This window comes from Lissotriton helveticus, chromosome 6 (assembly GCF_964261635.1).
Source record: "Lissotriton helveticus chromosome 6, aLisHel1.1, whole genome shotgun sequence".
Taxonomy (NCBI): Eukaryota; Metazoa; Chordata; class Amphibia; order Caudata; family Salamandridae; genus Lissotriton; species Lissotriton helveticus.
In genome coordinates, this window is record NC_136067.1 from 1,054,026,495 (window position 1) to 1,054,053,325 (window position 26,831).

The window sequence follows — 26,831 nt, forward strand, 5'->3', positions numbered from 1 at the left end:
GTTCCTGGGCAGACTCCCTGCAACACCAGGTGTGAAAAGGAGTGTCCTCCACTGTTGGCTCGGCGGCTCTGTGGGTTGTCTGCGAGGGAGAGGGAAGTGGATCAAAGGTATCTGGTCGATTGATGGAAGGTCAGGTGGTCCTTTGTTGTGTAGGGCCTTGCAGGCATGGGTCAGCATCTTGAACTGGCATCTCTTCTGAATAGGGAGCAAGTGTAGTTTCTTGAGATGGGGTGTGATATGGGTCCTTCTGGGGTGGTCAAGTATGAGTCTTGCAACTTAGTTCTGCAGTGATTCCTATGTAGAGTGTGTTTCCATAATCCAGTCTGCTGTTGATGAGGGTCTGTGTGATGGTCATTCTGGTGTTTGCCGGGAGCCACCTGAAGATCTTGCAAAACATGAGAAGCGTGTGGAAGCAGTCAGATAAGACTGCGTTGACTTGTTTCTTCATGGACAACTTGCTGGATAGCGAATTATCCATGAAGAAACGAGTCAACGCATGATGCTGAGGTTGCGGGCGTGGTCTTGTGAGACGGGAGAGGTGCCGAGCTCCGCCGGCCACCAAGTATCATTCCCAAAGATGAGGACTTACATTTTTTGCTTAAGTTTAAAACAGTTGTCCTTCATCCAGTCTGCGACGTTCATTATTCATCTGTGGCTTTTGTGATTGAGGGATCTTCCGGACAGTGAGAGGATGAGCTGTGTGTTGTCGGCGTAGAAGATGATATTGAATCCCTGTGATCTGATGGTAATGGCCAGGGGGGTCATGGCTAGGTAGGTGTTGAAGAGGGTCGGGCTGAGGGACAATCTTTGGGGGACTCCACGGATGATCTTCTTTGGCTCAGAGGTGAACGGTAGTAGGCGGGTCCTTTGGGTTCTGCGGTGAGGTACAATGCAATCCATTCAAGGCCGTTTCCTTGAATCCCGATGTGGTGGAGTCTGTTGATCAGGATGTGGTAGGAGACGTGGTCAAAAACGGCGGACAGGTCCAGGAGGATGAGGGCTGCTGTTTCCCCGATGTCCAGAGGGACTCTGATGTCATCTGTGGCTGTGATCAGGGCTGTCTTGATGCTGTGGTTAGCTCGAATTCTGGATTGGGAGGGGTCTAGGAGGTTGTGGTCTTCTAGGTGTTGGGTGAATTACTGGTTGATCTTTTTCTCGAAGACTTTTGCTAAATAGGGGAGCAGAGAGATGGTCCGGTAGTTCTTAAATTAGACTGGGCTGCTAGGTGTTTTTTTTTAGAATTGGCCTCATTTCAGCGTGTTTCCAGTCCTCAGGGAAGGAGGCTGCGGTGGTAGAGGTGTTCAGACTTTCCTGAGCTCATCGCCAATTGTCTTGCTGCCAAGGTTGATGATGTGGTGGGGGCATGGGTCCATGGGAGCTCCCAAGTGCACAGAGTTCATGATGGAGACAGTGTCTTGCGTGGGGAGGTGTTCAGGGTTTGTGATTGTGGGTGTGAGCTGGTTGATGATGTCCGTGTCGGAGGGTTGGCATTCAAAGTTTTCGTAGATGGCTGAGATTTTATTGTGGAAGAAGTGCGTGAGATTGTTGCACAGTTCGTGGGAGGAAGTGATGTCGTTCTCGGTGGCTGCGGGATTGGTGAACTTCTTCTCGATGGCAAAGAGTTCTTTGCTGTGGTTTGCGCAGTCTGCTAGGGCGTTCTTTTTGGTGTCAGGAGACAGTGTTATTGTTTGAGAGCAGGCCTGAAGGCTGATGCGCCACTTCCTCAGTGAACCAGCTTACTTTTTTCTTAATTCTTTGAACTAGGCTGTCTTGATGGGGATGATGGCGTTGCGGCATTCTGTGATCTACTGGGAGAAGCTCTTTGTTGCTTTTTCAGGGTCGTGTGTAGAGTCTGGGAGGTGGGAGCAGGGAGTGTTGTTCCACTGGTCTTCTGATATCTTTTTCCAGTCTCTTCGTTTTGATCTTGGGTCATGGTGCCGGGGTAGGTGTGACCCGAGATGGAAAAGCATACACTGTGGTGGTCAAACCGGGTGAGTGGTGTGGATGTTTCTGACTCTGTCGCTGAAGGTGAAGATGGGGTCAAGCATGTGCCCTTTCATAAGCGAAGGGTTGGTGACGAGCTGCTTGAGGCTGATGTTGCTCATGCTTTCCAGGAGGTCCTGGAGTTGCTGGGGTTGCCTAGGTGGAAGTTGAGGTCCCCATGTAAGAGGTTGTGTTCGGATTCGATTGCGAGCAGGGCGATGAGTTCTGGGATGGCGCTGCAGCAGCTAGGGTGCAGTCCTGGTGGTCTGTAGGCAAGGGTGAGGTTTGTGATGACTCAGGAGGGATACAGGGGGGAAGAGTCAAGGAAGTGTTATTTTGGAGATCATATTAGTAAAATGAGGTTTGGGGTGAGTTAAGGAGGAATAGAGGAGGGAAGAGTCTAGAAATGGTTAATATAGGAGATCAGAACAGTAGCATGAGGTTTGGAGTGAGTCAAGGCGGGTCAGAGGAGGGAGGAGTCAAGAAAGGATCTTAGGGAGATCATAGTAGTAGAATAAGTTTTGGGATGAGTCAGAGAGTGGTGGGAGAGGATATATTGAAATAGGACTAATATGAACACAGAGTAGTGCATTGGAGAGAGTTGAAGGCTTTTTTTCTTTCAGTTAGAGGAAAGTGATAAATATATAGATACATAACTACATAGAAAGGGTATACGTGCATAAGGATAATAATAAAGAGATGTATAAAATTGTTTGCATAAAGTTCCATATGTGCAAGTATGGCTAGTTAGAAATTCGGACTTTCAGATGAAGGTGTACGCAAAAGCTAATTTATTTGTGTATTTTCATGAAGTTCTTTTTCAAATGTTTTCCTCAATATTTTAATAGTGAAGCATTTATAGATACAATTTTTTTGATCATATTTACATATTGCAACTGATAAATAGAATAAACAGAGACCCATAAGAATCTAATCAAATAACTTATATGAAAACCATGTAGTGACCTATATACATTTTAAGCATAAAATAATGCATATACGTGTGTGTATATATATATATATATATATATCTGTATATCCATAAGTAATGTATACATTTGTTACGCAGACCTAAAGAATATGTGTATCTTTCTAAATCATAAGTAGTGTATATTTGTGCAAAGAAATGCACATTTCTAAATAGTTACAAATAATCCAATTATACATATTTACATGCACAGGCATATGCTGTTTACTTGTGTTTGAATGTGGTGATCATGTAGAAAAGAGCCAACTCTTTTGTAATCTTCTGATGGAAAGATAGTTATTCGAAGCTCTTATGTTTGGGAGTAATGAGCTCCATAGTTTGCCTGCTTGAACAGATTTACCACCCATTGTTTTTTTGTTGTATGCTGGGGTTTTGAGTTGCGGTGTCAATCTTGAGCAGAGGTTACTTTGTTGTATGTATTTGGTGATTTTATTCCTGATAAAAAGTGGTCCTGTAATATGTATTGTTTTGTGGGTGATCCAAAGCAGCTTGAAAGTGGATCTTCTGGCAACCGGTAATCAATGTAAGGCCTTCAAGGCAGGGGAGATGTGGGATTGTGGTTTTACATGTTGAAGTAGTCTGGTAGCAGAGTTCTGAATTTGTTGTAGTTTTTTTCATAGTTGATAAAGATGATCCGTGGTATAGGACATTGGTGTAGTAAAATGTAGACAGTACAGGAGAGATAGTAGCTTGGACCTTGTGTGCAAATCCTAGGTGGGCGAAGATTCTTTGCAGAATTTTCATATTAATGATGCTTGCTCTTACTAACTTGTCTGCTTATGTATTCATTGAGCATTTGGAGTCCATGGTAATTCCAAGGTTTCTTACTTCCTTAGATACTTTGGTGGTGTGTTATTGGCACACTTATAGCATGTGAGCTGAAATTCTTGATCATTGCCATTAAGACTTCATGTAGAGGACGAAAAGCATTTGTTGAGATGATAGAGCCTTGTGGGACCCCTGCTTTTGTGAAGTGCGTTTGGATGCGGAAGGGAGAGTATGGATGACATTTGTCCTGTTTTAAAGGTAGGGTGTGATCCAGTCAAGAGCAGTCCCCTCTCTGCCGGCTTCATACAGTCTTTGGTTTAGAGTGCCGTGGTCTACTGTGTCGAAGGCAGAGGAAAGGTCCAAGAGAAGTAGTGCAGCAACCCCGTTCCAGTTTACTGTGTTTTTAAGGTCTTGCCTTATGGCAATGAGGGCAGATTCTATGCCTCTTCCTGAACGGAATCCTGTTTGGAAGTTGGAAAGTATGGAGTTATCTTCAATGAATTTTTACATCTGGACGGAGGCTGCTCTTTCAATCAGTTTGCCCAGGAAAGGTCCATTTGTAATCGGTCTGTAGTTGTGTCTCATGTGGGTTGTTTTCTTTAATGATAGGTGCATGTTTACCTTTTTAAGTCTTCTGTAAAGATTCCTGTAGTTAAAGATTTAATGATGATTCCTCTTACTGGTGTGTGAGCAGAGGCAGTTAAAAGAATGTTCTTTAAAGATTTGTGGTGGACAAGGGTCAGAAGGGAAGCGGGCCAGATTTGACCAGATCTATAAACTCACTTTGTAACTGTTGTTTGAAGGGATGCAGAGGCTGGGGTAGCCGACCCTTAGAGGGGATATTTGGAAGTGGGTTCCTTTGTTTTAAGTAGGAGTCCAACATGTCTGCTTTCGTTGTGTAATGATTTTTAGTAAGTTCTGCAGTCATGAGATGAGTTCCTTCTGTGCATTTAGGTTTACGAAATTCTGTAAGAATTTCATAAAATTCTTTATTTGCACAGTTAGCATTTTTATTCTGTCTGAATAGTACCTTTTTTGATTGCTTACTTCTATATTCTGTTAAGTTTGTGTAGGTGACTTCTGTCTTCATTACTGTTTGTTGTAATCCAGGTATGTTGCACCTTTGCAATTTGTTCTTTTATCTTTTTGAGTTCTGCATTAGTCCAAAGTGATTGTTTTCTTTTGTCATGTTATGTTGTTCTTAGTAGTATTAGAATATCAAATGCTTCCTGGAGCCACTCAAATGTTTTGAACGGAATTTGTTGTGTATATATCGGTGTTGGAACTTAGTGTTTTTTTAAGTATTCAAAATTGAGTTTGTTCCACTGTTGATAGATGGATGCATGTATTATGGCCTTAGGTGTGTTGATTTGCAGTGTTTTGAGTTGGAAAGCTATCAGATGGTGGTCTGACCATGTGATTAGAATAATCCTTTGAAAATTAACTAGTTCTGAATTCCCAAGAACAACATCATGAATGTGTGTAGGTTTGTCAATCAATCAATCAATCACTGCATTTATATAGCGCACTACTCACCCGGAGGGTCTCAAGGCGCTGGGGGGGGGGGATCCGCTACTGCTCGAATAGCCAGGTCTTGAGCTGCTTCCTGAAGGCGAGGTGGTCTTGGGTCAGGCGGAGGTGGGTCGGGAGGGAGTTCCAAGTCTTGGCGGCCAGGTAGGAGAAGGACCTTCCTCCTGTGGTGGCTCTTCGGATGCGGGGAATGGCGGCGAGGGCGTGGCTGGTCGATCGAAGCTGGCGTGTGGGAGTGTAGAAGTTGAGGCGGCTGTTGAGGTATCTTGGGCCTTGGTTGTGTAAGGCTTTGTGTGCGTGGGTGAGGAGACGGAAGGTGATTCTCTTGTTGACCGGGAGCCAGTGCAGGTCTCTCAGGTGTCCAGAGATGTGGCTGTGTCGGGGGATGTCGAGGATGAGTCTTGCTGAGGTGTTCTGGATCCGCTGGAGTCTCTTCTGGAGCTTGGCGGTGGTTCCGGCGTAGAGGGCATTGCCGTAGTCCAGTCGGCTGGTGACGAGGGCCTGGTTGACCGTCTTCCTGGTCTCGGTGGGGATCCACCGGAAGATCTTACGTAGCATGCGTAGGATGTTGAAGCACGACGAGGAGACGGCGTTGACTTGTCTGGTCATGGAGAGGGAGGAGTCCAGGACGAAGCGCAGGTTGCGCGCGTGGTCTGCTGGTTTGGGTGCGCTGCCCAGGGCGGGGGGCCACCAGGAGTCGTCCCAGGCGGAGGGCGATGATCCCAGGATGAGGACTTCCGTCTTATCTGAGTTCAGTTTCAGGCGGCTGGTCATCATCCACTCGGCTACATCTTTCATCCCTTCGTGTAGGTTGGTTCTGGCGGTGGCGGGGTCGTTGGTGAGGGAGAGGATCAGCTGGGTGTCGTCGGCGTAGGAGATGATGTTGAGGTTGTGTTGGCGTGCGATGGCCGCAAGGGGGCTCATGTAGACATTGAAGAGGGTGGGGCTGAGCGAGGAGCCTCGATGAACGCCGCAGATTACTTCGGTGGCTTCTGATCTGAACGGGGGGAGGCGGACTCTCTGTGTCCTTCCGGCGAGGAAGGAGATGATCCATTCTAGTGCCTTCTCCTGGATTCCGACATTGCTGAGGCGCTGCACTAGGGTGCGGTGGCAGACTGTGTCGAATGCTGCGGAGAGGTCCAGGAGGATGAGGGCCGCTGTTTCTCCGTTGTCGAGCAGGGCTCGGATGTCATCGGTGGCTGCGATGAGGGCGGTCTCGGTGCTGTAGTTGGCCCGGAAGCCAGACTGCGAGAGGTCGAGGGATCCGTTCGTCTCGAGGAAGGCGGCCAGCTGCTTGTTGACGGTCTTCTCGATGACTTTGGCCGGAAACGGGAGGAGCGAGATGGGGCGGTAGTTTTTGAGTTCGGTGGGGTCCGCTGATGGTTTCTTCAGCAGAGCGCTGAGTTCGGCGTGCTTCCAGCTCTCCGGGAAGGTAGCGGTGTCGAAGGAGGTGTTGATGATGTCCCATAGATGGGGTGCGATGACAGCGTCGGCCTTGTTGGAGACGTGGTGGGGGCAGGGGTCGGTTGGAGATCCGGAGTGGATGGAGTACATCGTGCGTATGGTCTCCTCGGTGTTGATCGGGGTCCAGGCGCGGAGGGTGGTGGTGGGGGGCGTTGGTGCGTCCGTGGGGTGTGTCGGTTGTGTCTTGAAGCTGTTGTGTATGTCTGCAATCTTGTTGTGGAAGTAGGCGGCGAGGGAGTTGCAGAGGTCTTATGATGGGGTGATGTCGTTGATTCCGGCGTTGTGGTTGGAGAGCTCTTTGACGATGTTGAAGAGTTCCTTGCTGTTGTGTGCGTTGTTGTCCAGTCGTTCCTTGAATGCTGTTTTCTTGGTGGTGTGGATCAGTTGGTGGTGTTTTCGGGTGGCGAGCTTGAGGGTGGTCATGTTGTCTGGTGTTGGGTTTCTGCGCCAGGCTTTCTCGAGGGCTCGGCAGTTCTTCTTGGAGGTCTTGAGTTCGTCGGTGAACCATGAGGCTTTCTTGCTGCCGGGTCTGCTGGGCGGGGTCCTCAGAGGGGCGAGGTTGTCTGCGCAGTTGCTGATCCACTTCGTGAGGTTGTTTGCGGCCTGGCTGGGGTTCGCTGAGCTGGCGGGGGGGTCCTGGCTCAGGGATGCAGCGAGCTGGTCGGCTGTGATCTTGTTCCAGCTTCTGCGTGCAACCTGTTGCTGGTGGTGGTGGGTCGTGTTCTTTCTGAAGCTGAAGTGGATGCAGCTGTGGTCCGTCCAGTGGAGTCCGGTGGCGTGGCGTGGCTAAAGGCGATGTCCTTGCTGGATGAGAAGACGGGGTCGAGCGTGTGTCCGGCGTAGTGGGTGGGGGTGGTCACCAGCTGCTTGAGACCGAGGTTGGCGAGGTTGTCCAGCAGGGTGGTGGTGTTGCGGTCGTTGTTGTTCTCCAGGTGGAAGTTGAAGTCCCCGAGGAGGATGTAGTCAGCGGAGGGGAGGGCGAGCGGGCTGATGAAGTCGGCGATGTCTTCGCTGAATTGTGTGCGTGGTCCCGGGGGTCTGTAGATGAGGGTGCCTCTGAGGGTGGTCCTGGGGTCGGTGAGTATCTGGAAGTGCAGGTGTTTCGGCGGTTGTGAGAGTGTCGTCGGTGTTGGTTGTGATGCGGATGGTGTTCCTGTGGATGATGGCGATGCCTCCTCCGGTCTGGTTACCGCGGTCCCTCCGGGTGATCTTGTATCCATCCGGGATGGCGATGGCGATGTCTGGCGTGAGGAGGCGTTCATCCAGGTTTCCGTGAGGAAGGCGACGTCTGGTGATGTTGTATCGAGCAGGTTCCAGAGCTCAACGGCGGGTTTGTGGACGGAGCGGGTGTTGAGTAGGATGCACTTCAGGTGGTTGCTGCTGGTGCTCGGCCTGGTGGGTGCGGTTGCAGTGCAGGTCCGGATGCAGGTGAACTTGCAAGAGTGGCAGCTGAAGGGTCCGTGGGTAGGTCTCGGGGTGGCTCGGTAGCATCCCGGGATCCGGTCGGCGTTGAGTGCGTTGAGTTCGGTGGCGTCGTACGTCCGGCGGTAGGGCTGGTGTCTGCGGGGGCCAGGGGTTCTGGCGCTGGGCGCGGTCCAGGCGCGGACGGGCGCAGACGGGCTTACCTTTGGCACGCCTTCGGCGCGCTTAGGGCGCGCCCGCTGCACGTCAACGCTGCGCGTTTGCCACTCTGCCATATGTGGAGAGTGGGGGGGCGGAGCGAGGGAGGAGCAGCTGGGAGGCGGGAGCGGAGCGGCGAATGGGAAGGGCTGCAGAGGGAAGGGGGCGGGCCGCAGGGGGCAGCGGCGGGGAGGTGGCGGGAAGCGCGGCAGGGGCTGGGTGCGACGAGAGGAAAACAATCACAAAATAAAACAACACGGGGCACAGGGAGAGAAACAGAAATTAAACAAGGAGCAATAACACAGGGGAAATACAATCGGAATCGAAAATACAAACGCAGCGCAGGCGGGGCAAGAGCAGTAACAGCGGTGGACCAGGGTCACAGCTGCGGGCAGCGGCGGCACTTGGCGGGAACGGGGGGCAGCCTGGGCTCACTCACGAGGAGTGTGCGCGGTGCGTGGGGGTGACCGGCCCAGAGGGACAGAGGTCACTGCTCACCACCGTGAGCACTTTGTCATATATGTCCCAGTGGGAGGGAGGAGCAGCTGGGAGGCGGGAGCGGGGCGGCGAATGGGAAGGGCTGCAGAGGGAGGGGGCGGGGCCGCAGGGGGCAGCGGCGGGGAGGTGGCGGGAAGCGCGGCAGGGGCTGGGTGCGACGAGAGGAAAACAATCACAAAATAAAACAACACGGGGCACAGGGAGAGAAACAGAAATTAAACAAGGAGCAATAACACAGGGGAAATACAATCGGAATCGAAAATACAAACGCAGCGCAGGCGGGGCAAGAGCAGTAACAGCGGTGGACCAGGGTCACAGCTGCGGGCAGCGGCGGCACTTGGCGGGAACGGGGGGCAGCCTGGGCTCACTCACGAGGAGTGTGCGCGGTGCGTGGGGGTGACCGGCCCAGAGGTGACGGATCTGATGTAGGTTGAATGTGTCTATGCCAGTGATGACAGTTCTGAGATAGGGCATATTGAGTTTCTCAAACCATATATTTAGGTCACCAAGGATACATAGGTTGGAGTGTTGTGTCATAAGGTTTGAAACTGCGTCTAGAAACATTTCTGGGAATGTTGCATTGCTAGGTGGTGTTCTGTAAAGAAGGAGGCATTATTAGGAGGTAGATGGTGTAGGATTTCATCTGGTCATGAGGGCCTCACAACCTTGTATGGAAATGTCATCAGCTTTGTTGAGTGTATTATTTTCGTGAATATAACAACTATTCCACCTCTTCTTTTGCCTATGCAATTTTGCGTGATAGTTTGATAGCCTGGAGGAACGGCTTCATGCAACATTGAAGCCATGTCATCTCCTAACCAAGATTCAGTTATGAAGAGTTAGTCAGGTTGTGTGTCAGTGAATAGGGAGTAGATGTTGTGCTTGCTTTTAGAGAGTGATAGAGCATTTATTAGTAGGCAGTCTAGAGATTGTGTTTTGGTTATGGTGTGACTTTGCTAGAGGAGTAAGACTCTTTGAACTTGTAGCAGGTGTATTATTAGTGCTGGTATTAACTGTATAAAGCTATCCATCATGTTGTTTGTTTATATTGTAATCCTCATCCAGAAGGTTTAGCAGGCATTTATTTGGGTCTGCTTGTGCAGGTGGTGGAGATGGTGGTTGAGAGTAAGTTAATGAGCTGTGTTGGTTTTGTAGAGTAGCCTTGTTGTGTAATAGACATGGAGATGCGGAGTTGTGAAGAATGGCATGTAATTACTACTAGTAGTAAAATACTTTATTCGGTTTCCAAGTACCATCAGAGTGTACATACTCAAAATAATACAATAAATAACATCAGAATACATTTTTGAAACATCACGTTGCTCAGGCTTATGGTGAAAAGAAGATGCTACTAGGAATTCATTCCTACAATCATTACTGTATACAAGACGAAGTGCAAGAGTTAAGCAAGGGCTATGTTCAAAATGAGCAGAGAGCTGCATAGAAAGTCCAGAGAGTTAAAAAAAAAAAATATATATATATAATTGAAATTAAGTGATAATTAAAAGATATCTTAATCCCTGGCAATCACAGCATGTAATCTACCACGTTTGAACCAGACCGCCTCTAAAAATGTACTAGTAGCAATAACAATTTGGGGAGTAGTATCACTCTTTAACATTCTGAAAGCCGCTCAGTATCTGGTCACCTCCAGGTCACGACATAGAGGAATGATCCATTTCCGGCAAGGGCCTAGGTAACCAGGGCAAACAAATAATATATGTGTCTCTTCTTTGTTTTCCAAGCCACACGACGAGCAAATACTGGAAGCTAAGTCCTTATTCCATTTATTAGTGAAGGACCTTATAGGTAAGGTGCCCGATCGAAAGCGGATATAAAGATTTTGCACTAAAGAAGAGGCAACAAAGTCTAAACATTCCTCGAAACGAGGAAATGGTTTAATATCTAAAAATCTATTTGCCAGTGACTGGTTATTGATATAACCCTCTTGGATATAAATCCAATGGCATGTAATTATTTTCTTTGCGTCTATTTAGGGTGGAGAATGTATGGGTTAGGGATGGTGGTGGATTATGTTTTAAGAATAAATTGTGCAATGGATGAGAGGCGGGTGACTGAGAGTTGATGTGTTGAATTATTAGCGGTGAGTGTTGGTGAAGAGAAGATTTGGGAGTAAAGATGATTTAGGGTCTGTATTATTTGTGTAGTCATGAGGGTGAGATGAGTTCTCTGTTTTTGTGACGGAATATAGTCTGAAGTTGTCTGTGTGTGTGTGTGAGAGATTTTGATATGCTGGTGTGTGTGTGTTATGTTTTGTTTTTGTGGAATAGTGAGATGAGATATTGATGTAGTGAGTTGCTGTGAATGGTCTGAATGTAAAGTACTGCTGGTGAATGGAAGTTGAGTTATAAAGGGGGTGATGATGTGCGCTGGAGGAGAGTGTATGTAGTGTGTGAAAGAGGATGGACAGGGGTTATGATTGTGTTAGATCTGGCAGTAGGAAGTGCTAATATGTATGGTGGAGTGGAGTGCAAGGATTGTTTGGTGGTGTGTTTATGGTAGAAAGAGGTGTTGGTTGATATGAGGGAAGGTTAGTATAGAGTTGGTGGTGATGGAAAGGAGTCTGTTAAGAGTAAATAGAGGGTAGATCTGGTGTTTTGTATGAACAGGAGGTGTGTGTTTGAAGGGATTAGGGTTATGTTTAATGTGGGTTTGTGTTGTGTTGGTGAATTTGATAGTGGTATAGGATAGAGTGGAGTTCTATGCGAGAGTGAAGATGTCATTTTGTGGCAGTTGGGTGTATAGCTGTGGCTTGACAGATTTTTGTAGTGGTTGTTTAGACACTGAAGTGTGGATAGGGTTTGGTTGTTGTAAGCGAGTAGTGTGCATTCGCTGAGATTGTGTTAATATGTTTGTAGTTGTGGATGGCTTATGGTGGTTACTGATAAATGGACAAAAGGGCAATATCTCAGACCCTAGGTCCGACCTGATCCAAACAGGCAACTGAAGTTGACCTCTCTGCCCTTAGCCTCGATACCCGGGCTGAGACACTCTAAGGTCAAATAGACCTAGGTCAGGTGACGGTTGGCTAATCAGAACCCTAGCCCTAAACCCTAGAGCCAATGGAAGACCTGGCCCTATCAACCAATTACAGCCCTAGCCCTATTAGCCAATCAGAACTCAAACCATAAGCTCCAAGTTGAATAGAAGCCCTAGCCCTAGGAAACAATCGGAACTCTAGCCAATTGACCAGACAGAACCCAAACTCTAAGCCCTAAGTCGAATAAAAACCCTAGCCCAAGGAACCAATCAGAACCCTAGCCATATCAGCCAATCAGAACTTAAACCCTAAGCCCTAGGTCCAGTAGAAACCCTAACCATAGGAGTCAATCATAATACAGATGCAACAAGTGACCTTAAACACAGGCTGGTGTGTAGGGAGGTGCTCCTGAGTCAGAATCTCCTTGGATACAGACAGGTTCAATACACACTTTGTAGTTCCTGTTCAACCTTGCAGCTAAAGTCCAATTCTAAAGCTACGAAAAATCCTCTTTTTCAACACTTATACAAACCACTCTTTCTAGCCAAAAACAACTGAGTTCTACATACACTTTCCAAACACAATTTAAACCACAAAGCAGATTAAGCAGTCTCATAAACACACTGGTTAGACTCTGGAATGTATGTGCCTTTTTCACAGGTAGTGCCAGTCACAGGTAGAAAAAACAACTTTTAAAAGTGCAAACTGCACAAAAACCAAGAGTTAAATTTAACAGTCACATGTAGAGGAAAAGAGCAGTTTTAAAGTTTCAAAATACACTGCACAAAGTCTGTGTTCTTACTACCTTCTTTGTCTTTGCTCACTGGGCAGTTTAGGGCTCAGAGGGGCTGGATCTATAAAAAATGAAGGTGTCTGTTTTGGGGTTCACTCCACAAACCTAATGGACTGTGCAGGTGTAAGGGGAAGTTTGAGGGCTGCTGCTTGGCAGCTTGAGGGACAATCAGTACAGCACAGGCTGGTGTGGAGGGGGACTGGGAGGTGCCCCTGAAGTCGGAATCTTCTTAGATACAGACAGGCTCAGTCCACACTTTGCTGTTCCTGTTCAGCCCTGCAGGTGTGGCCCAATTCTAAAGCCACTAAAAATCCTGCTTTTTCCCGACTTAAATAAAACACTTTTTCTAGCCAAAAACAAGTGCTACATACATATTCAAACACAAATTAAAGCACAGTAAGCAGTCTCTTAAACACACTGGTTAGACTCTGGGGTGTATTTGCCCCCTTTTAGCTTGTAAAAAAAGAGGCCATAGCACAGTTTAGGGGAAACCAGGAAATACATTTTAACAGTCACAGGAAGATAACAACAGCAGTTTTAAAAGTACAAATTGCACAGAAACCAAGAGATAAGTTTAAAGTCAGAGGTACAAATAAATGGCATTTTTAAAGTGTCAGAATACATAGCACAAAGTCTGTGTTCTTACCACCTTATTTGTCTTTGCTCACTGGGCAGCTTAGAGCTCAGAGAAGCAGGGGTTACAAAATGAAGGTGTCTGTCTTGGGGTTTCCCTTCACTGTAACTTTCCTGGGGTAGGGTGTGTGTGTGTGAAACCGCATCCAAAAATAGGAGAAATATCTAACTACGCACGTTGCAAACTGAACCTGCCAAAGCAAAAGTTGATTGGTTGCTCGCAGTGGTTACAAGGTGTAGTGATGACGACACCTGGACATAGCTTGTCAGGACCTAACAAAGCCATGCGTTTGGGCCTACAACAGGAATAAACTCATCAATCTGATCAATGATGAACAGCCTGGCTAAACTAGAACCATCAATATACTTATTTCTCACACCATACGGCTAAGTCCCTTGCCTTCTTATTGTTAATGCATGTGACCCCTGAGACACAATGAAGTGTTTATGCTGTCAAAAAACGGTTGAGTAGTCATCTGACAACTAGCCTTGCTTATACTTCCAATCTCTGAAGTGTTCCTGATATTGGAAATACATATCCTTAAGCTTAGATACCCTGCCATAGTGACTAAAGTGCTCAATATCCATCCGCACGGATGGACAGCCTATTAATGGTGTTCATGACTCTCATGCTAGAACATTAAATGATGTGGGGATGATTTAGAGTTTGGCAGACAGGATACTCCGTTGCAAAGGTGACAGAGTACTGGGTCCATCAAACCCAAGGTCCATCTTCCTCGTTTGAAGATAAGCAGACCTTAAGTTTTCTGCTGATGAAGCCCCCGCCGGCTGTCTGAGAAAGGACATTACATCACCCCTTCGATTTAGGGTGGATAATGTAATGTCTTTTTTTTCCTGTCAGTCACAAGTGACAAAAGATCTAATGAATCCCACAGCAAAGCTGAAAGCGGTCAGGGTGATGGTTTCCTATCTGTTGGATCATAACCACTAACCTGAGTAATCCGGTGAGTGGGGCGAAGGAGAGAAGATATTCCGGCTACTCCCCTTCATGTTCTCTCTGAGGGACAAATTAGAACTGCCCACCCAAGTCGAACACATAGGGAAAAAGAGAAGTGGAAAAATGAACAGCCTTAGAATACGGGGCGGTCTTTCTTGCTGCAACTTCACCTTATGTAGTTTCCATCTTACATACGAGGCCAACCCTAAATGGTGCAACCTGCAGGCAAGGGGAAGAGGACCGAAGAGGTATTAATATTCCGTCCTCCTTCTACCCACTACCCCCATTCAATAACTATACCACCTACAATACTACAGCAATCATGCACACATAGGCAGATAAGCTGTAGATACAGAAACAGGAGTTGGGTACACTGAGTGAGTATCCTCCTCGATGCTACTAGTTTTTACAGGGCGGATTAATCCTTAGTATATGGACATCTCAAAAGGAACATAGTCCAAATAGCCAACCAAATAGGCAAGTACTCCAGAGATATCCTCTCTCTGAATCTGAAACAATATGGGCCCTCAATATGCCTCGATTGAAGCTGCCATATGCACATGTACATAAGGAGTCTTTACTATATAGCACAACTCCATCTGTGAACAAGCTTTCACTGGCAGGGAATTTGTAACAGTCGAAATAGCCACAGAGCGCGGTAAATAATGTCAGAAAGCAGAATGGGAATGCGCACTTCCATTAGTGTGTGGCACTCTTTTGAGTGTAGTAAGAGTCCGCGACAAGACTCGGCCGACTTCAGTGAATTGCTGGCCGAGAAAGAGTACCAGGGCTCCCACCGGCAAGATAATAGACTTCAAACACTGGTGGTAGCAAGCGGCAATTGAGTATATCCCTTTCAACACCAGCTATGGTTTGGAGAAAGGACATAATGCCGGCACAATACTGAATTGTCCGACAAGAGTGTAGATATGGGATGCGGAAACGACTAGAAGCAGGACTGTCCTCCTAGCTTGTTGTTCGAATGTCAAGCAGTGTGCATGTCAGGAGGAATATTTTTTAAAACCCCGGTAACCATCATGTCTGTCAGGGAATACAGAAGCGAGTGCATTCCCAGCTGTTTTTGGGGATGCTGGAACATAAGTCCTGAACCAGGTGTGTGAATACACATTCATTCCTCATTTGTTCCCCCATTAAGCGATTATACCACTGGGCTGTAGTGCTTAGCCATTGATTGTTTTTAATTATTGCGAATAGTTTAATAATGTACAGGGTCATGACACAGGGGGCATTGTTTTTTTTGTTTTCCAGAAACAAACTCCTAATTTGGGGCTTTGTCCACCAGATATTTAGTACGTTACAGGGTACCGCTGGGTTGGTGCTTCCCTTCAAGGTACAGAGAAACCACTGGGCCAGCGGTCACCTCTAAATTTGAAGAACGGTTTTCCACCAGGATGGCAGAGCATTTTGACAGATGACGTACCATCTGTCGAGCCATAAATCATGTCCTGTGTCTTTAGTTCCCTAATATAAGGCCATCTAAAAGTGGTGCCCATTTTCCACTGATTTTGCAATCTTTACTGTGCTAATTCCTTATGTTACAGATTCACAAAATATGTCTGTTCTTTGAATATAATTTACTATCACAAATCAGCTGTCTGAATCAGAAGTACCACAGCGTGGAACATCAGCATCCTGATGTCATAATTATGGAATGTGTGTGATAGAGAAGAATCAGAAACACAATCAAGAGTGGGAAAATACTGACCCTTGCAGTGCTGCAATACATATTTTGCACCGGTCAAAGAAATTTTTGACTTTACCCTGCAGGCCCCAGTGTATTTGGTTCTACGGTAGTAGAGGCAGGTAGGATTTCCCTTATGTTGATACTGTTATATGTTTCTATAGCATTATATGAAAAAGCATCAGTAGGTTCATATTTCTGAAATGAAAATCACAATGTCTCTCATTTGATATCATTTTAGAGCAAAACTGCTCATGAAAATTGAAGCAATTTCTAATGCAGTGCAATTTTCTGATGACGCAATATTTGTGTCTGTGTTAATGTGAAGTACTCTTTTGTGCAAACACTTCATGAGCACAACTGGCAAAATCTGGTGTACATTACGTGACGCCTAATGCCTTTATGTAATAATGAGAAAAAAAAGTGAATGATGGAATGTTTGAATTAATAGCAGTCTCCTGTTATTACTCAGGGTTACATTCTAGTTCATAATTTTTGCACACTATGTTCCACTGAAGACAGAGACCAAACATTTAAATCAGACTTGGTCCTTCTCTATTAAGAACAATCCAGTCAGAAATTATGTTGTGGAATGAAGTTCAGAGTAATTACTAATTGCTGAGATTTATTCAAGCATTCCACTTACCACTATTTTGTTTTTCAAACCCATAAGCTCTGATTATGATGGGTGTTCTGAGAAATAGGGCTTGTGTTCACTGTGCCATTAGACTCAAGGTACACTTCATTAAAGAGACCCACCAAGGCCAATGCCAGAATGTTTTCCTGTGTTTCCATCTATACGAAACCTGGCTTGTCAGTTTGGTATGGACTATTCCTACTGGAGTATGCCACAGGCTGTGTATATGGTTGTGTAAGGTGGCTCAGTTATGCCTGGTAAGAAACACTGCATTCTAAAATGCCCATGTTTCTTAAGTTGCCTTCTCTTTCACATGATGACTTTTGACATACATTTGCTTGTGCAACAGTGCAGGATTAGTTTCTCCGAAACCACTTTGCTTGCAAATCCTCTTTTCAAGAACACTATCACGACACCTCCAACATTTCGTACACGGCCACAAAATACATTTTGCAAATGTTGTTATTAGGTATTTCACTCATGAGGTGACGTTGCTAACAAAGAGACAATAAAAAATGTCAGCTAAGAGAAGCATCAACACAGAAGCATATAAGTCATTGTTGTAAATTCACACGCACTTCCATGCTCAAATTAGAGGAGCACTCAGCTGTCACTCGCGGGGTCATCGCTGTGTTGGCATTTCAGCTTAGCTGGTTCTTGTTGATCCCTCTGCGAGGAGTGATCTCCAACCTGTGACCAAGATGGGGACCTACTTACCCTGCCTCCAGGTAATGGGGAGTTAGATCATCCTATTGGGGATTCTTGGCAGAGCACACACACCCTAGACAATTAGGTTAGGTAATCCAAAGTAGGAGTACACCATTCTCAATACTTTTATGCGAGCATACACTTTTTTAGCACAATGGTGAAACTGTTCAGTCTCTGCATCGTCCTCATACTTCTAATCCCTTTTAGCTGCTTTCGTCTATTGATCATTGCAGCACATTTATTTTATACAAAAATTACGATGGTTCAATAAATATTGAAAACGCCCCTTTGTGTATGTCTTGTATGTCTCTACAAGAGTGCACAAGGGAATGAGCGAAAAGGTTCTAGATCTGTTACCACGATTCCTGAGAGGGATCAGAGTTGTCATGTTCTGAGGTTGCCCAAACCATTCGTCACCAGTCTAGGTTAAAGTGACTAATGGTGGCACTGTGAGCTAGCTGGCATTTAGGACACCATATTATGAGGGGGTGCATAGAATTAGTCTAACACCATCCCAACGTTTATGTTGGCCAATATGTTCCTATTCGAAAGTGGAAACCGTACAAAGTGGCATTGTAGACAAAAAACAGAAATAAATGAGCTGGATTGCAGTTCTGAGTTATTACAACTGGCTCAGATTAATATAAGCATTTACAGGCAAATGCATCAAAAGGAAAACCGGTTGTAAACAGGCAGATTCTCAGAATCTGCCCCTTTGCAACCAGTATTTTTGCATTTGGGATGCATCATCCCAAATGCAAAAATCGCAATTTAAGTAATTTCTAAATTGCGATTACTTAAATTGCGATTGCATTTAAGGAATCGCAAATTGTGATTCCTTAAATGCAATGCATTAAAGTAAAAAAGATTGCGATTTCGCTAATAGGGGGTGCAAACAACCATGAAGTTGAACTTCATGGTAATTTGCAAAAACTTAGGGCATGTGTGTGTGCAACATATGTGCACAAATCAATTTCAGGGGATGCAACAGGGTGTCTTTTTGACACCCTTGCACCCTGAAATAGCATGCGCAATTTGCGAGGACCTGTTGGTACTCGCCAATTGTGCATGCAATTTCCCATTCATTCCTACGGGCCTGTAGGCCCATAGGACTGAATGGGAAGCCATTCCTTATTTGCGACTCACAATTTGCGAGTCGCAAATAAGGAATGTGTAGGAATCACTATTTTTACAGCCATTCCTACATGCATAGGCTTTTGCGAGTCCTTAATTGCAATTCCTTAATTATCGCAATTAAGGACAGGCAAAATTCTACCTCGATGCATGTGCCTGTTAATGTATCACTTTTTTTGTAATACTGACTAGTACATCTTGGGGGCTGGTGAAGAATACATGACTCTATCACTTTGAACCATACCATGTTGCATAATAAATTTGTAGTGCTATTACTGAGCTGTCTCTTTGTACTACTAGGCCTATACAAAAACCGTTATTTATTCTTATTTTGAAGAAAAATAGTGCTCTAAGCTACAGTGACTGCATGCATCAACAAATGGGCAATGATGATACTAATAAACAACAAACTTTTTGAAGTGCCCCAGTGTTTGGCTTTTGGTGGCGGTATCATCATATCACTGAATGCTAATCATTTCTCTATTACTAATGTGGATTTTTAGTTGGAAGATAAACCAGTTGCATGTGTCCTTTTATGCCTAATAAGATGACCACGCCGACGAAATCTACTGGGACATTCAGGACAATGATAAGGTCTCTCATCTGTGTGTATTCGCTGATGCTGAATTAAATTTGCGACATCGCTAAAGCACCTCCCACATTCACTACAAATGTACGGCTTCTCTCCAGTGTGAATTCTCTGATGTGTTGTTAGAGTCTGGGACTGTTTGAAGCTCTTTCCACATTCATTGCAGCTATAAGGCCTTTCTCCCGTGTGTAATTTCCAGTGCATGATTCTAGACTTTGACTGTCTGAGGCCGTTCTTGTATTTTCGACCACCAACCAGTTTGTTCTGATTTTCCAACTCACTGGCATTCTTCTTGCAGTCACTGCATTTATTCAGCAGTTCTCGATTTTGTACTTGCGGAAGTGTTGTTTCATTTGCAGACTGGCTGTAATACTTTCCACACTGGATGCATGTAGACAGTTTAAACCCAGTGTGCATGTTCTGATGTGGGTTTATAGCTGGGGGTTCACTTAAGATCTTTCCAAATTCAGGCTGGGTGTACGGTTTTGGCCTTGCGTTGGTTTCTTGATGTACAGGAACTTTTAGCCTCTGACTATAAGCGCTGCTATATGTGTCGCAAGCAGATGCACTCTCTCCTGAAAACACTCTGTAATGCCTAAAATGATCTGACTCGTCGCTACCAACATTCTTTCTTTCAGTGGTGGTGTATTTTCTCTTCATATGGTTTGCTTGATATTGCTCAATGGGGTTTACTGATGTACTGGCAGCTGAGATAAAGAGAGAAAGGGACAGAGATAAGTGAACACTCACTGTATACTTGAAACCTAGGATTAAGAAAACAAGCAAATATTAGATAGACCGGTCTTTGAAGAAAGTTATTTAGTGAATTATGTTTTGCAAGCCATGTTATCAATATTTTACTAAAATCCCATGTAAGAAAAAGTTTGGTTAGTGAGGCAGGAAGTCGATTTCCCAACAATGTTCAGCTATTCATTGTGAAGAAGTGTATGCCTTAAGTACTGCAGAAGGTATGAGCCCTGCCAACCTTATTCATAGAGCGTAGTCTATAAGCTGGTCTCTCTTCCTCCTGTCTTAGATGAAATACCCTCAATATTCAGGCCTGATCCACAAACACTTTCTGGTACTACCTGTGCCTTACTCAGGCTTAAGTGTGATTTATCTTTGAGATTTTAGGAATATGCATGCTCACTCATGGAAAAATGCTTTGCATATTAGGACTGTAAATTCAGGTGTAAATCACATTTTAGATAGGAATGAGATTCAACTACTCATAGAAAAATCTTTGTGAACTGAGTCCAGTGTTTCACTATAATCAATCTATTTTGCAATAATAGAAACTCCTCACTGAAGGGGTCATCTTAAGCGTTTTAAGAAACCGTTGAATATTCTTGGCATGAAATAGTAAGTATAAGAAAGCTGGATGTGACATTCAGTGCAAAACTAACTTGAAGAGATGTTGTTTGAGACTGAATTGTGTAGCTCATATGCACTTTACAGCTATGAAAACAAAGGCAGTGCCTTAAAATTATATATTGTTGGTTAGCAAAGGGCAGTCATTTATGATGTACTATGCTTGAAATTTACTAATGCCCACTACAATTCCTAGAGCTGTGTGCTACGTAGAATATAATTTCCAGATTTGGTGCCAGCCTGCACTGCAGGTTCTTAGCATATTCCAACCTCGATTTAATAAAATCTTGGACCACGTTTTTAAATATCCTTCCCATCTACTTATATGTGAAAAGGAATTTTGTCAGCATGCTTATGGTTCTTCACATCATGTGGTTTCGACTCCTCTGGACAAACACTTTCCTTATCCAGACTGTCAAAAATATTTTCATAGTAATCAAAGTCATCTGATTTGGCAAAAATGGTTGGGCTGGTCGAATCCATTTATTTAAATGCTTAGCAGGGCTGTTAAAGTTTAATGGATGTCTAGAAGAATGGTATTTTTATGGTGCCCGTTGGTACAAAGTAATTTTACAATGCCATCAAAGTTTGCTTAACCTGGTATGTGCAAGCTTTAGTTAATTATTGAATTTTTTTGAAAGTGCTTTAAATCAAATCGCTGTACAAACATAATGAAGTGATACAACACTTTCATGGAATTTTTATACGATAACAGCAACTGGAAAGACAGTCAAAGACACCTAAAGAACAAACGAATAGTCAAAGAAAACAAAAGAAAAATACGATAAATATATGAATGGAGAAAAAAGAGCGTGATTAGCCAAAATAAAGAGAGGAAATAAACTTATAAACAAATGAGTGAGTAGCTAAAATGACAAAAGCCAAAGTTCCAAGGTTACTAGCCTAATGACTAACACACTATTGGTGCTGGACCATTGAGCAAACTCAGGATCACAATGAGACTAGGTCCCCGTCTATAGTTAGTTAAGAGTTTGTTCGTTAGTTGACTAAGGATGAATTTGAAGGAGAGCAGTTACATGCATGTTATTTAATTTTCTCGGTGCTGCCAGCCTGAACATCAATTAATCCTGTTAAATTACAATAAAGCCTCAACTATGTAATACCCCACAATAGTGGTATCACTTGATTTAGAATACAGGATTTGGGTTGAGCTAGTGCAACTGTGGGAGAAGATCTGCTGTATTTATCGAGCCATGTATTTTGCCTGATGGGAGTTCTATGTTTGACCCAATAGTTAAGGTTAGATTTCCCTTGCTTCTCGTTTGTGCAATGCCTCCTCCTGAAGTCTGAATTACCTGCTAGCCTGTCTGTCCTCAGAGATCCGAGAAGCAGACGAGTGGCACCTGCGTGTCTCTTTCTCTGTCCCTTCCGCAATTCCCCCGAATAATCTTCGACTGTTGCGTGTGTGTGTGTGCGTCTGTGTGCACATGTGTGTGTGTGAACAGAGAGTGAGCAGGAGATCTGGGATTCTCAAGGGCATTAACAGAGTGCCAACAGACTCTCACTTCAGTCACTGATAACCACTGCTTTACATTCCATCTACCGGGAGCATCGCCGCCAAGCACTACTCGTTATTGTCCTAATCTGCCCAATACCGTCATCCACGGCTTCTTGATTTGCTCTGTCAGGCCTTGTACCTCGCTTTCACACTGATGTCTGGTAGATCGAAAGATGATTTACTAATTTGTTAGGTAGAGAAAAATGTAATACAGTATTAAGGCAGAACGAGGTGAAGTAGAGAAAGGTGAGGCAGAAAGAGAGGGGAAAGGTAGAGCGGAACCAGTGGAAGACAGCAGGTGGTAAGAGTAAGCTGCAGCGAGGTCGAGAAGGTGTGCAATGTAAGGAGGGTGATCAATGTAATGAGACTAAGACGATAAAACAAGGGATACGTGAGCTATAGAAAGAGATATAGGTAGGGAGTAGACAGCGTTGTTGGCAGAGTAAGAGATATACTAGAGAGGGGGATAACATTCTTGCTTTCTAAAACATCCTTGAAAATGCACGATTTGGCTGCTCTTTTTCCAAAATGTCCTCGATATGTTCGGGCTCGCACGCTATGTTCGCTCACCACAGTGTACCGTACGCAACTTTTACGCCTCACCACTTTCAAATGTCACCAGCCACCACTAGAATGTTGGCCTTACAGAGGAGGTAAATCAATATCTAAAACACATGCATCAGTTACCTAACAGCCCACAGTGCTTTTTCTTTTATAAAGGATTTTGCATTTATATTAAATTCTGCTTTTTAAGACATTCACAAATGTGCTCATGTATTTGATTCTGTAGACAGTGGCCCTTCTTCATACTTACCAGGTGGTGTTCCCTTAGGAGTCTGCTTATCCATAAACTGTGTTTTTTCCTTCTGTATATGAATTGGTGATAGAACAGGCTTGATGACAACTGGTTCACCTGATGAAGAGAAAGCAGAAATAAATGGTCCTTTGGAAAACTAATTCAATATATTGACAATGAGAACTGCTGCTTATTCTGTTATTATGCGTATTACCCACTATTTCTCTTCCCCATTACACTACTTGTGAGTTCTAGTAAGAACTGAGAAGGGCGTTTCTCTTTGTTTAGTACTCTCTGTAATCGGCTCCTTCTTTCACTGAATTTATAGGGATAAGAAACACATCTCATTTCCGGTTTCTAAAACACCTCATTTCCTGTTTCTAATCTGTCAGCGACTAATGTTGTTCCTATCAAAGAGAATTCTTCTGTTTTTAAGTAGAGGCCTCAGGGGCCGGGTGATGTAGGAGATTTAGGATAACTTACATATATTCTAGGGAAGGCTGTAGAACAACGTTTGGATTCTTTTTTATTAGTTAAATTTATGGTTTATGTAATGTTGTACTTGAACCTTTGTTAGAATTATAGTCTTGACTCAAGATAGAAACACTGAGTGTGTCTATGGAGGGAAACATCCTTTACAACACAACTTTTACCACGCAGTGCTATTACAACGCAGGTTTTACAACGAAAACCATTACAAGGCATTGCGCTGGGGGGCGCTCTAGGATAGGGAATAGATTTAATTTACTATCCAACACCTTCCCTAGTGTCCACGGGGACTGGAGTTGGAATAGTAAATTAAACTATTCACTATCCAGCACCCCAAAGCGCTATGCGTTGTAATGGTATGCGTGGTAAAAGCATGCGTTGTAACGTCATACATCCGCCTATGGAACAGCCTGTAAGTCAGGTGTGTTGATCTGAAGAGGTGCAGAGGAGGCAGACTTTCTTCAGTTACGTATGTCCAGGCACCTCAGCATTTGGTACAGGATACCTTCTGGGCATATTCGCTAGGATGCAAGGATGTGTGGCCTGGGCCAACGGAAGGTACTTTACCTTTGACAGATCATTCGGTAAACCTTGATACAACGAAAAGATGCAATAACTATGAGCCATTAGAGCAAAAGTTTATTTTGATGGGGGACATGTGTGCCTTCAAAAGCTGTGTTTACTTACAGGTTGAATTAATGTTGATGTCTTTGCTTCCAGAGTTCTGATGGTCGACGAAGCGGCCCTCTACCTCTTCCTCGTCTTTAATGATGAAGGAAACAATAGGTCGGGTAACATTTTGCTCTGCTGAACGAAAACATGCCAATTGTTGAATCATTTTATCTCACTTGTAAGTTATTTTGGTGATTAGCGTTTCTCGAGGAAAATGCGATTAATGAACATGAATAAACACATGCTTAAATGGTTTGCAGATATGCAACCGATCATCTAATGGGCAGTATAGCCCTTAGTTTTAGCACCACAAACCGACAATTAAAACCTGAGCTGGTTCGCTGAAAAGAAATTGGAATTCTCCTTAGTTTAACTGTTTCAACGGGCCCAAAAACTGCAACCCTCTGCCAGCTGTAGAATATGCTGCAGCAACAAATGATGGACAGAATGCTGAGTGAATCAAACATTCAACACCAGTCAAGAGATCTGGTTTAAATCCATCGTTCTTTTGCTCACTGCCCCACCCCAGTTTGGACCCAGCCATATGAAAATCCGTTTTGACCCTGCTCCTCATGGGAACAGTCCAGCCCGAACTGCCAAGCAGGGTCCTCCCTGGATCGGAAACAAGCATACTGGGACTAGTTTCGGGGTACCACCCCTCATCAGTACCACCCCTCATCAGTCAGGCTAGCTTGAATCCAGTGGCACAGCGAGCAAGGGACCCATGTCTGGGCATGCCCATCCCACTTAGGACAAAAGATGCAGCGGCAACAAATGATAGATAGAATACAGAATGAATCAAACATTCACCCTAGTCTAGGGATCTGGGTTAAAACCATTATTCTTTTGCTTAGTTTGCGTAGCTGTAGAATAAAGGCATACACCGAGGCGCTTTATAGTAAATTAAATTTGTCATGCAGTAATCAGAACCAAACCGTAGATTGTGGTATGGTATACTCACGTGTAGGTTCAGTAAACACACAGTGCCTACAATTTTAATCTCCCTAACCAATAAATGAAAATAAAAAACTGCCACATTTTACTAGCCTGGTGAAGTCCCTGGACCTCATACTTGTAACCAACACGCTATGCTACTCAACGCCACGCCTACTATTGGCCCATTCCCATCTGTTCAAGACAACATACACAATAGTTACCATTCTTTCACAAATCAATGCCCCTGCTTCCAGAAGGAAACATTACCCCCAGGTCCCTCCGTCCTCGACACCTTCGTCAACAAGTGAGATGTACTATCTCTCTGACAGAAAAAAAGAAAGAAGGAATGCTGGACTTACCCTCACCCCCCTCCCGCCGGGAGTACAAAAGGGTACATGTCCCAGCATTCCCTCTGTTCTTTTTTTCTGTCATTCTGACGGATGTGTTTGGAGCGCGAGGAGCTTGAAGACGCTCCCGCGCTGGACTTACTTTGACGATTTTTCTTCTGGATCGCTCTGCCTCTCCCTCCCTGCCGGGCTTGGGGGGAGTGGCGTGGGGGCTGTTTCGCACTGGTGTCGGCCGCGCGTGGATGCTGCTCCGCGTGGGCTCAGCGCTCGCCCGATGGCCGCCCCTCCTGGTCTGCCTGGCTTACCGGGGGGCGTGGCCTCCTGTGCGGTTCCGGATTGGCTGTGGCGTGGTGTCTCCTTCCGGTTTCCGCGGCCTGACTTCCGTCCTGAGGGGAGTCAGGCGCTCCTGTCCCGGCATTTGTTTGGTGGATTTAAATGCGGGGCAGTGGTGAGTACCGCGTAGCGGTTTTTGGCGATTTCTGCTTCTTGCTGCGGGGTGTTTGTTGTACTGTGCTTCCTTTCTCAGCTTGGAGGATGGGCAAGTGTTCGAGGAAGAGACGCCATAGGGAGAGGTCGTCTTCCTCTTCCTCCAGTTCTTCTCGTTCTCCTTCTCCTAGGGCCAAGTCCAGGCGCCCTGTTGGGTGTGATGATGCGCGCTTGAAGAGCTTGATAAAGGAGACCATTGCGGAGATGGGTGCTGGCAGGGCTCGCAGCAAGGGGGCGGCTTCTGCTCCTGTTTCTTCGGAGTCCTCTGGGGATGAGTCTGCGGTTGCAGGAGACTCTGACCTCAAGGGGAAGTATGTTGACAAGGACGCCCTGCCTGAGATTTTGCGTCATGTGAAGGAGAACATGGGCTTCGCGGATGTGGCTGCTCCCAGTACTTCTGGTGGTTCTTTACTGTGGCAATTCCAGAGTTCTGCCACGGTGGATGTCCCGGTGCACCCCTTTATTAAGGATGTTCTGAAGCGGGAGTGGGCTGATCCGGACCGTATTCTGGTTCCGCGTTTTATGGCCCGCCTTTACCCCCTGCAGGATATGGCTACGGAACTCCCGGATTCGATCCCCATTGACTCCTTTGTGGCGAGTTTGGTGGGTCGCACTTCCTTGTCGGAGGATGCTGTGCTGAAGGATCCTGTGGACAAGAAGGCCGACGTTGCTCTCCGGAAGGTGTATTCTGGCTCCCATCTGGCCTTGAGGGCTGGTGTCTATGGTACTTACGTGTCGCAGTCTCTGCTGTCTGACATTAAGTCCCTCTATCAGTCTATGGATGATGCCACGGACTGTTCCACTCTTCTTGGACACATCGAGCGTCAGGTGGAGCTGCTTTCTGATGTCTCTTTTGACGTGGTGCGGGCGGCTGCCCTCTCAGGTGGTGCTTGTGTGGCGGCTCCTCACAGTCTTGTGCTGAAAGACTAGAAAACTGAATCTGCGCAGAAAGCTTGTGCTTTGTGTTTGCCCTTCCAGGGTTCTATGCTGTTTGGGGGGGGAGTTGGAAGACAAGTTGCACAAGCTGTTTAAGGAAAAGAAGCACTCTTCTTCTTTTAAGGCTTCTCCTGCTGCCCCTGCTCCCTTTAAGCCGAGGCCTTTCTTCTGCCCTTCCTCTCGTAGGCAGTTTCGGAAGGGCCAGGGGAGGTTTTCTTCTGGTCGGGGTCGGGATCGTAAGGCTAGGTCCCCTCCTCCTGCTAAGCCTCATTC

At 45.4% G+C, this 26,831-nt stretch overlaps 1 protein-coding gene across 2 annotated transcripts in view; it reads right to left on the bottom strand.

Annotated features, from left to right (window-relative positions):
* Positions 1-10,067: 10,067 nt before the first annotated feature.
* The window catches only part of LOC144763254 (uncharacterized), a 121,467-nt gene continuing 104,703 nt past the window's right edge, over positions 10,068-26,831 (bottom strand). Inside the window, exons 5-7 of one of the 2 annotated variants that reach the window (XM_078648693.1) lie at positions 23,869-23,985; positions 22,711-22,809; positions 10,068-19,713 (exon numbers count right to left, since the gene is read on the bottom strand). In XM_078648693.1, the coding sequence (XP_078504819.1) occupies positions 18,917-19,713; positions 22,711-22,809; positions 23,869-23,985 (1,013 nt within the window). In that variant the 3' untranslated portion in view covers positions 10,068-18,916. Of the gene's footprint in view, positions 19,714-22,710; positions 22,810-23,868; positions 23,989-26,831 lie in introns of both variants that reach the window. The other variant, XM_078648692.1, reaches the window with a different exon arrangement.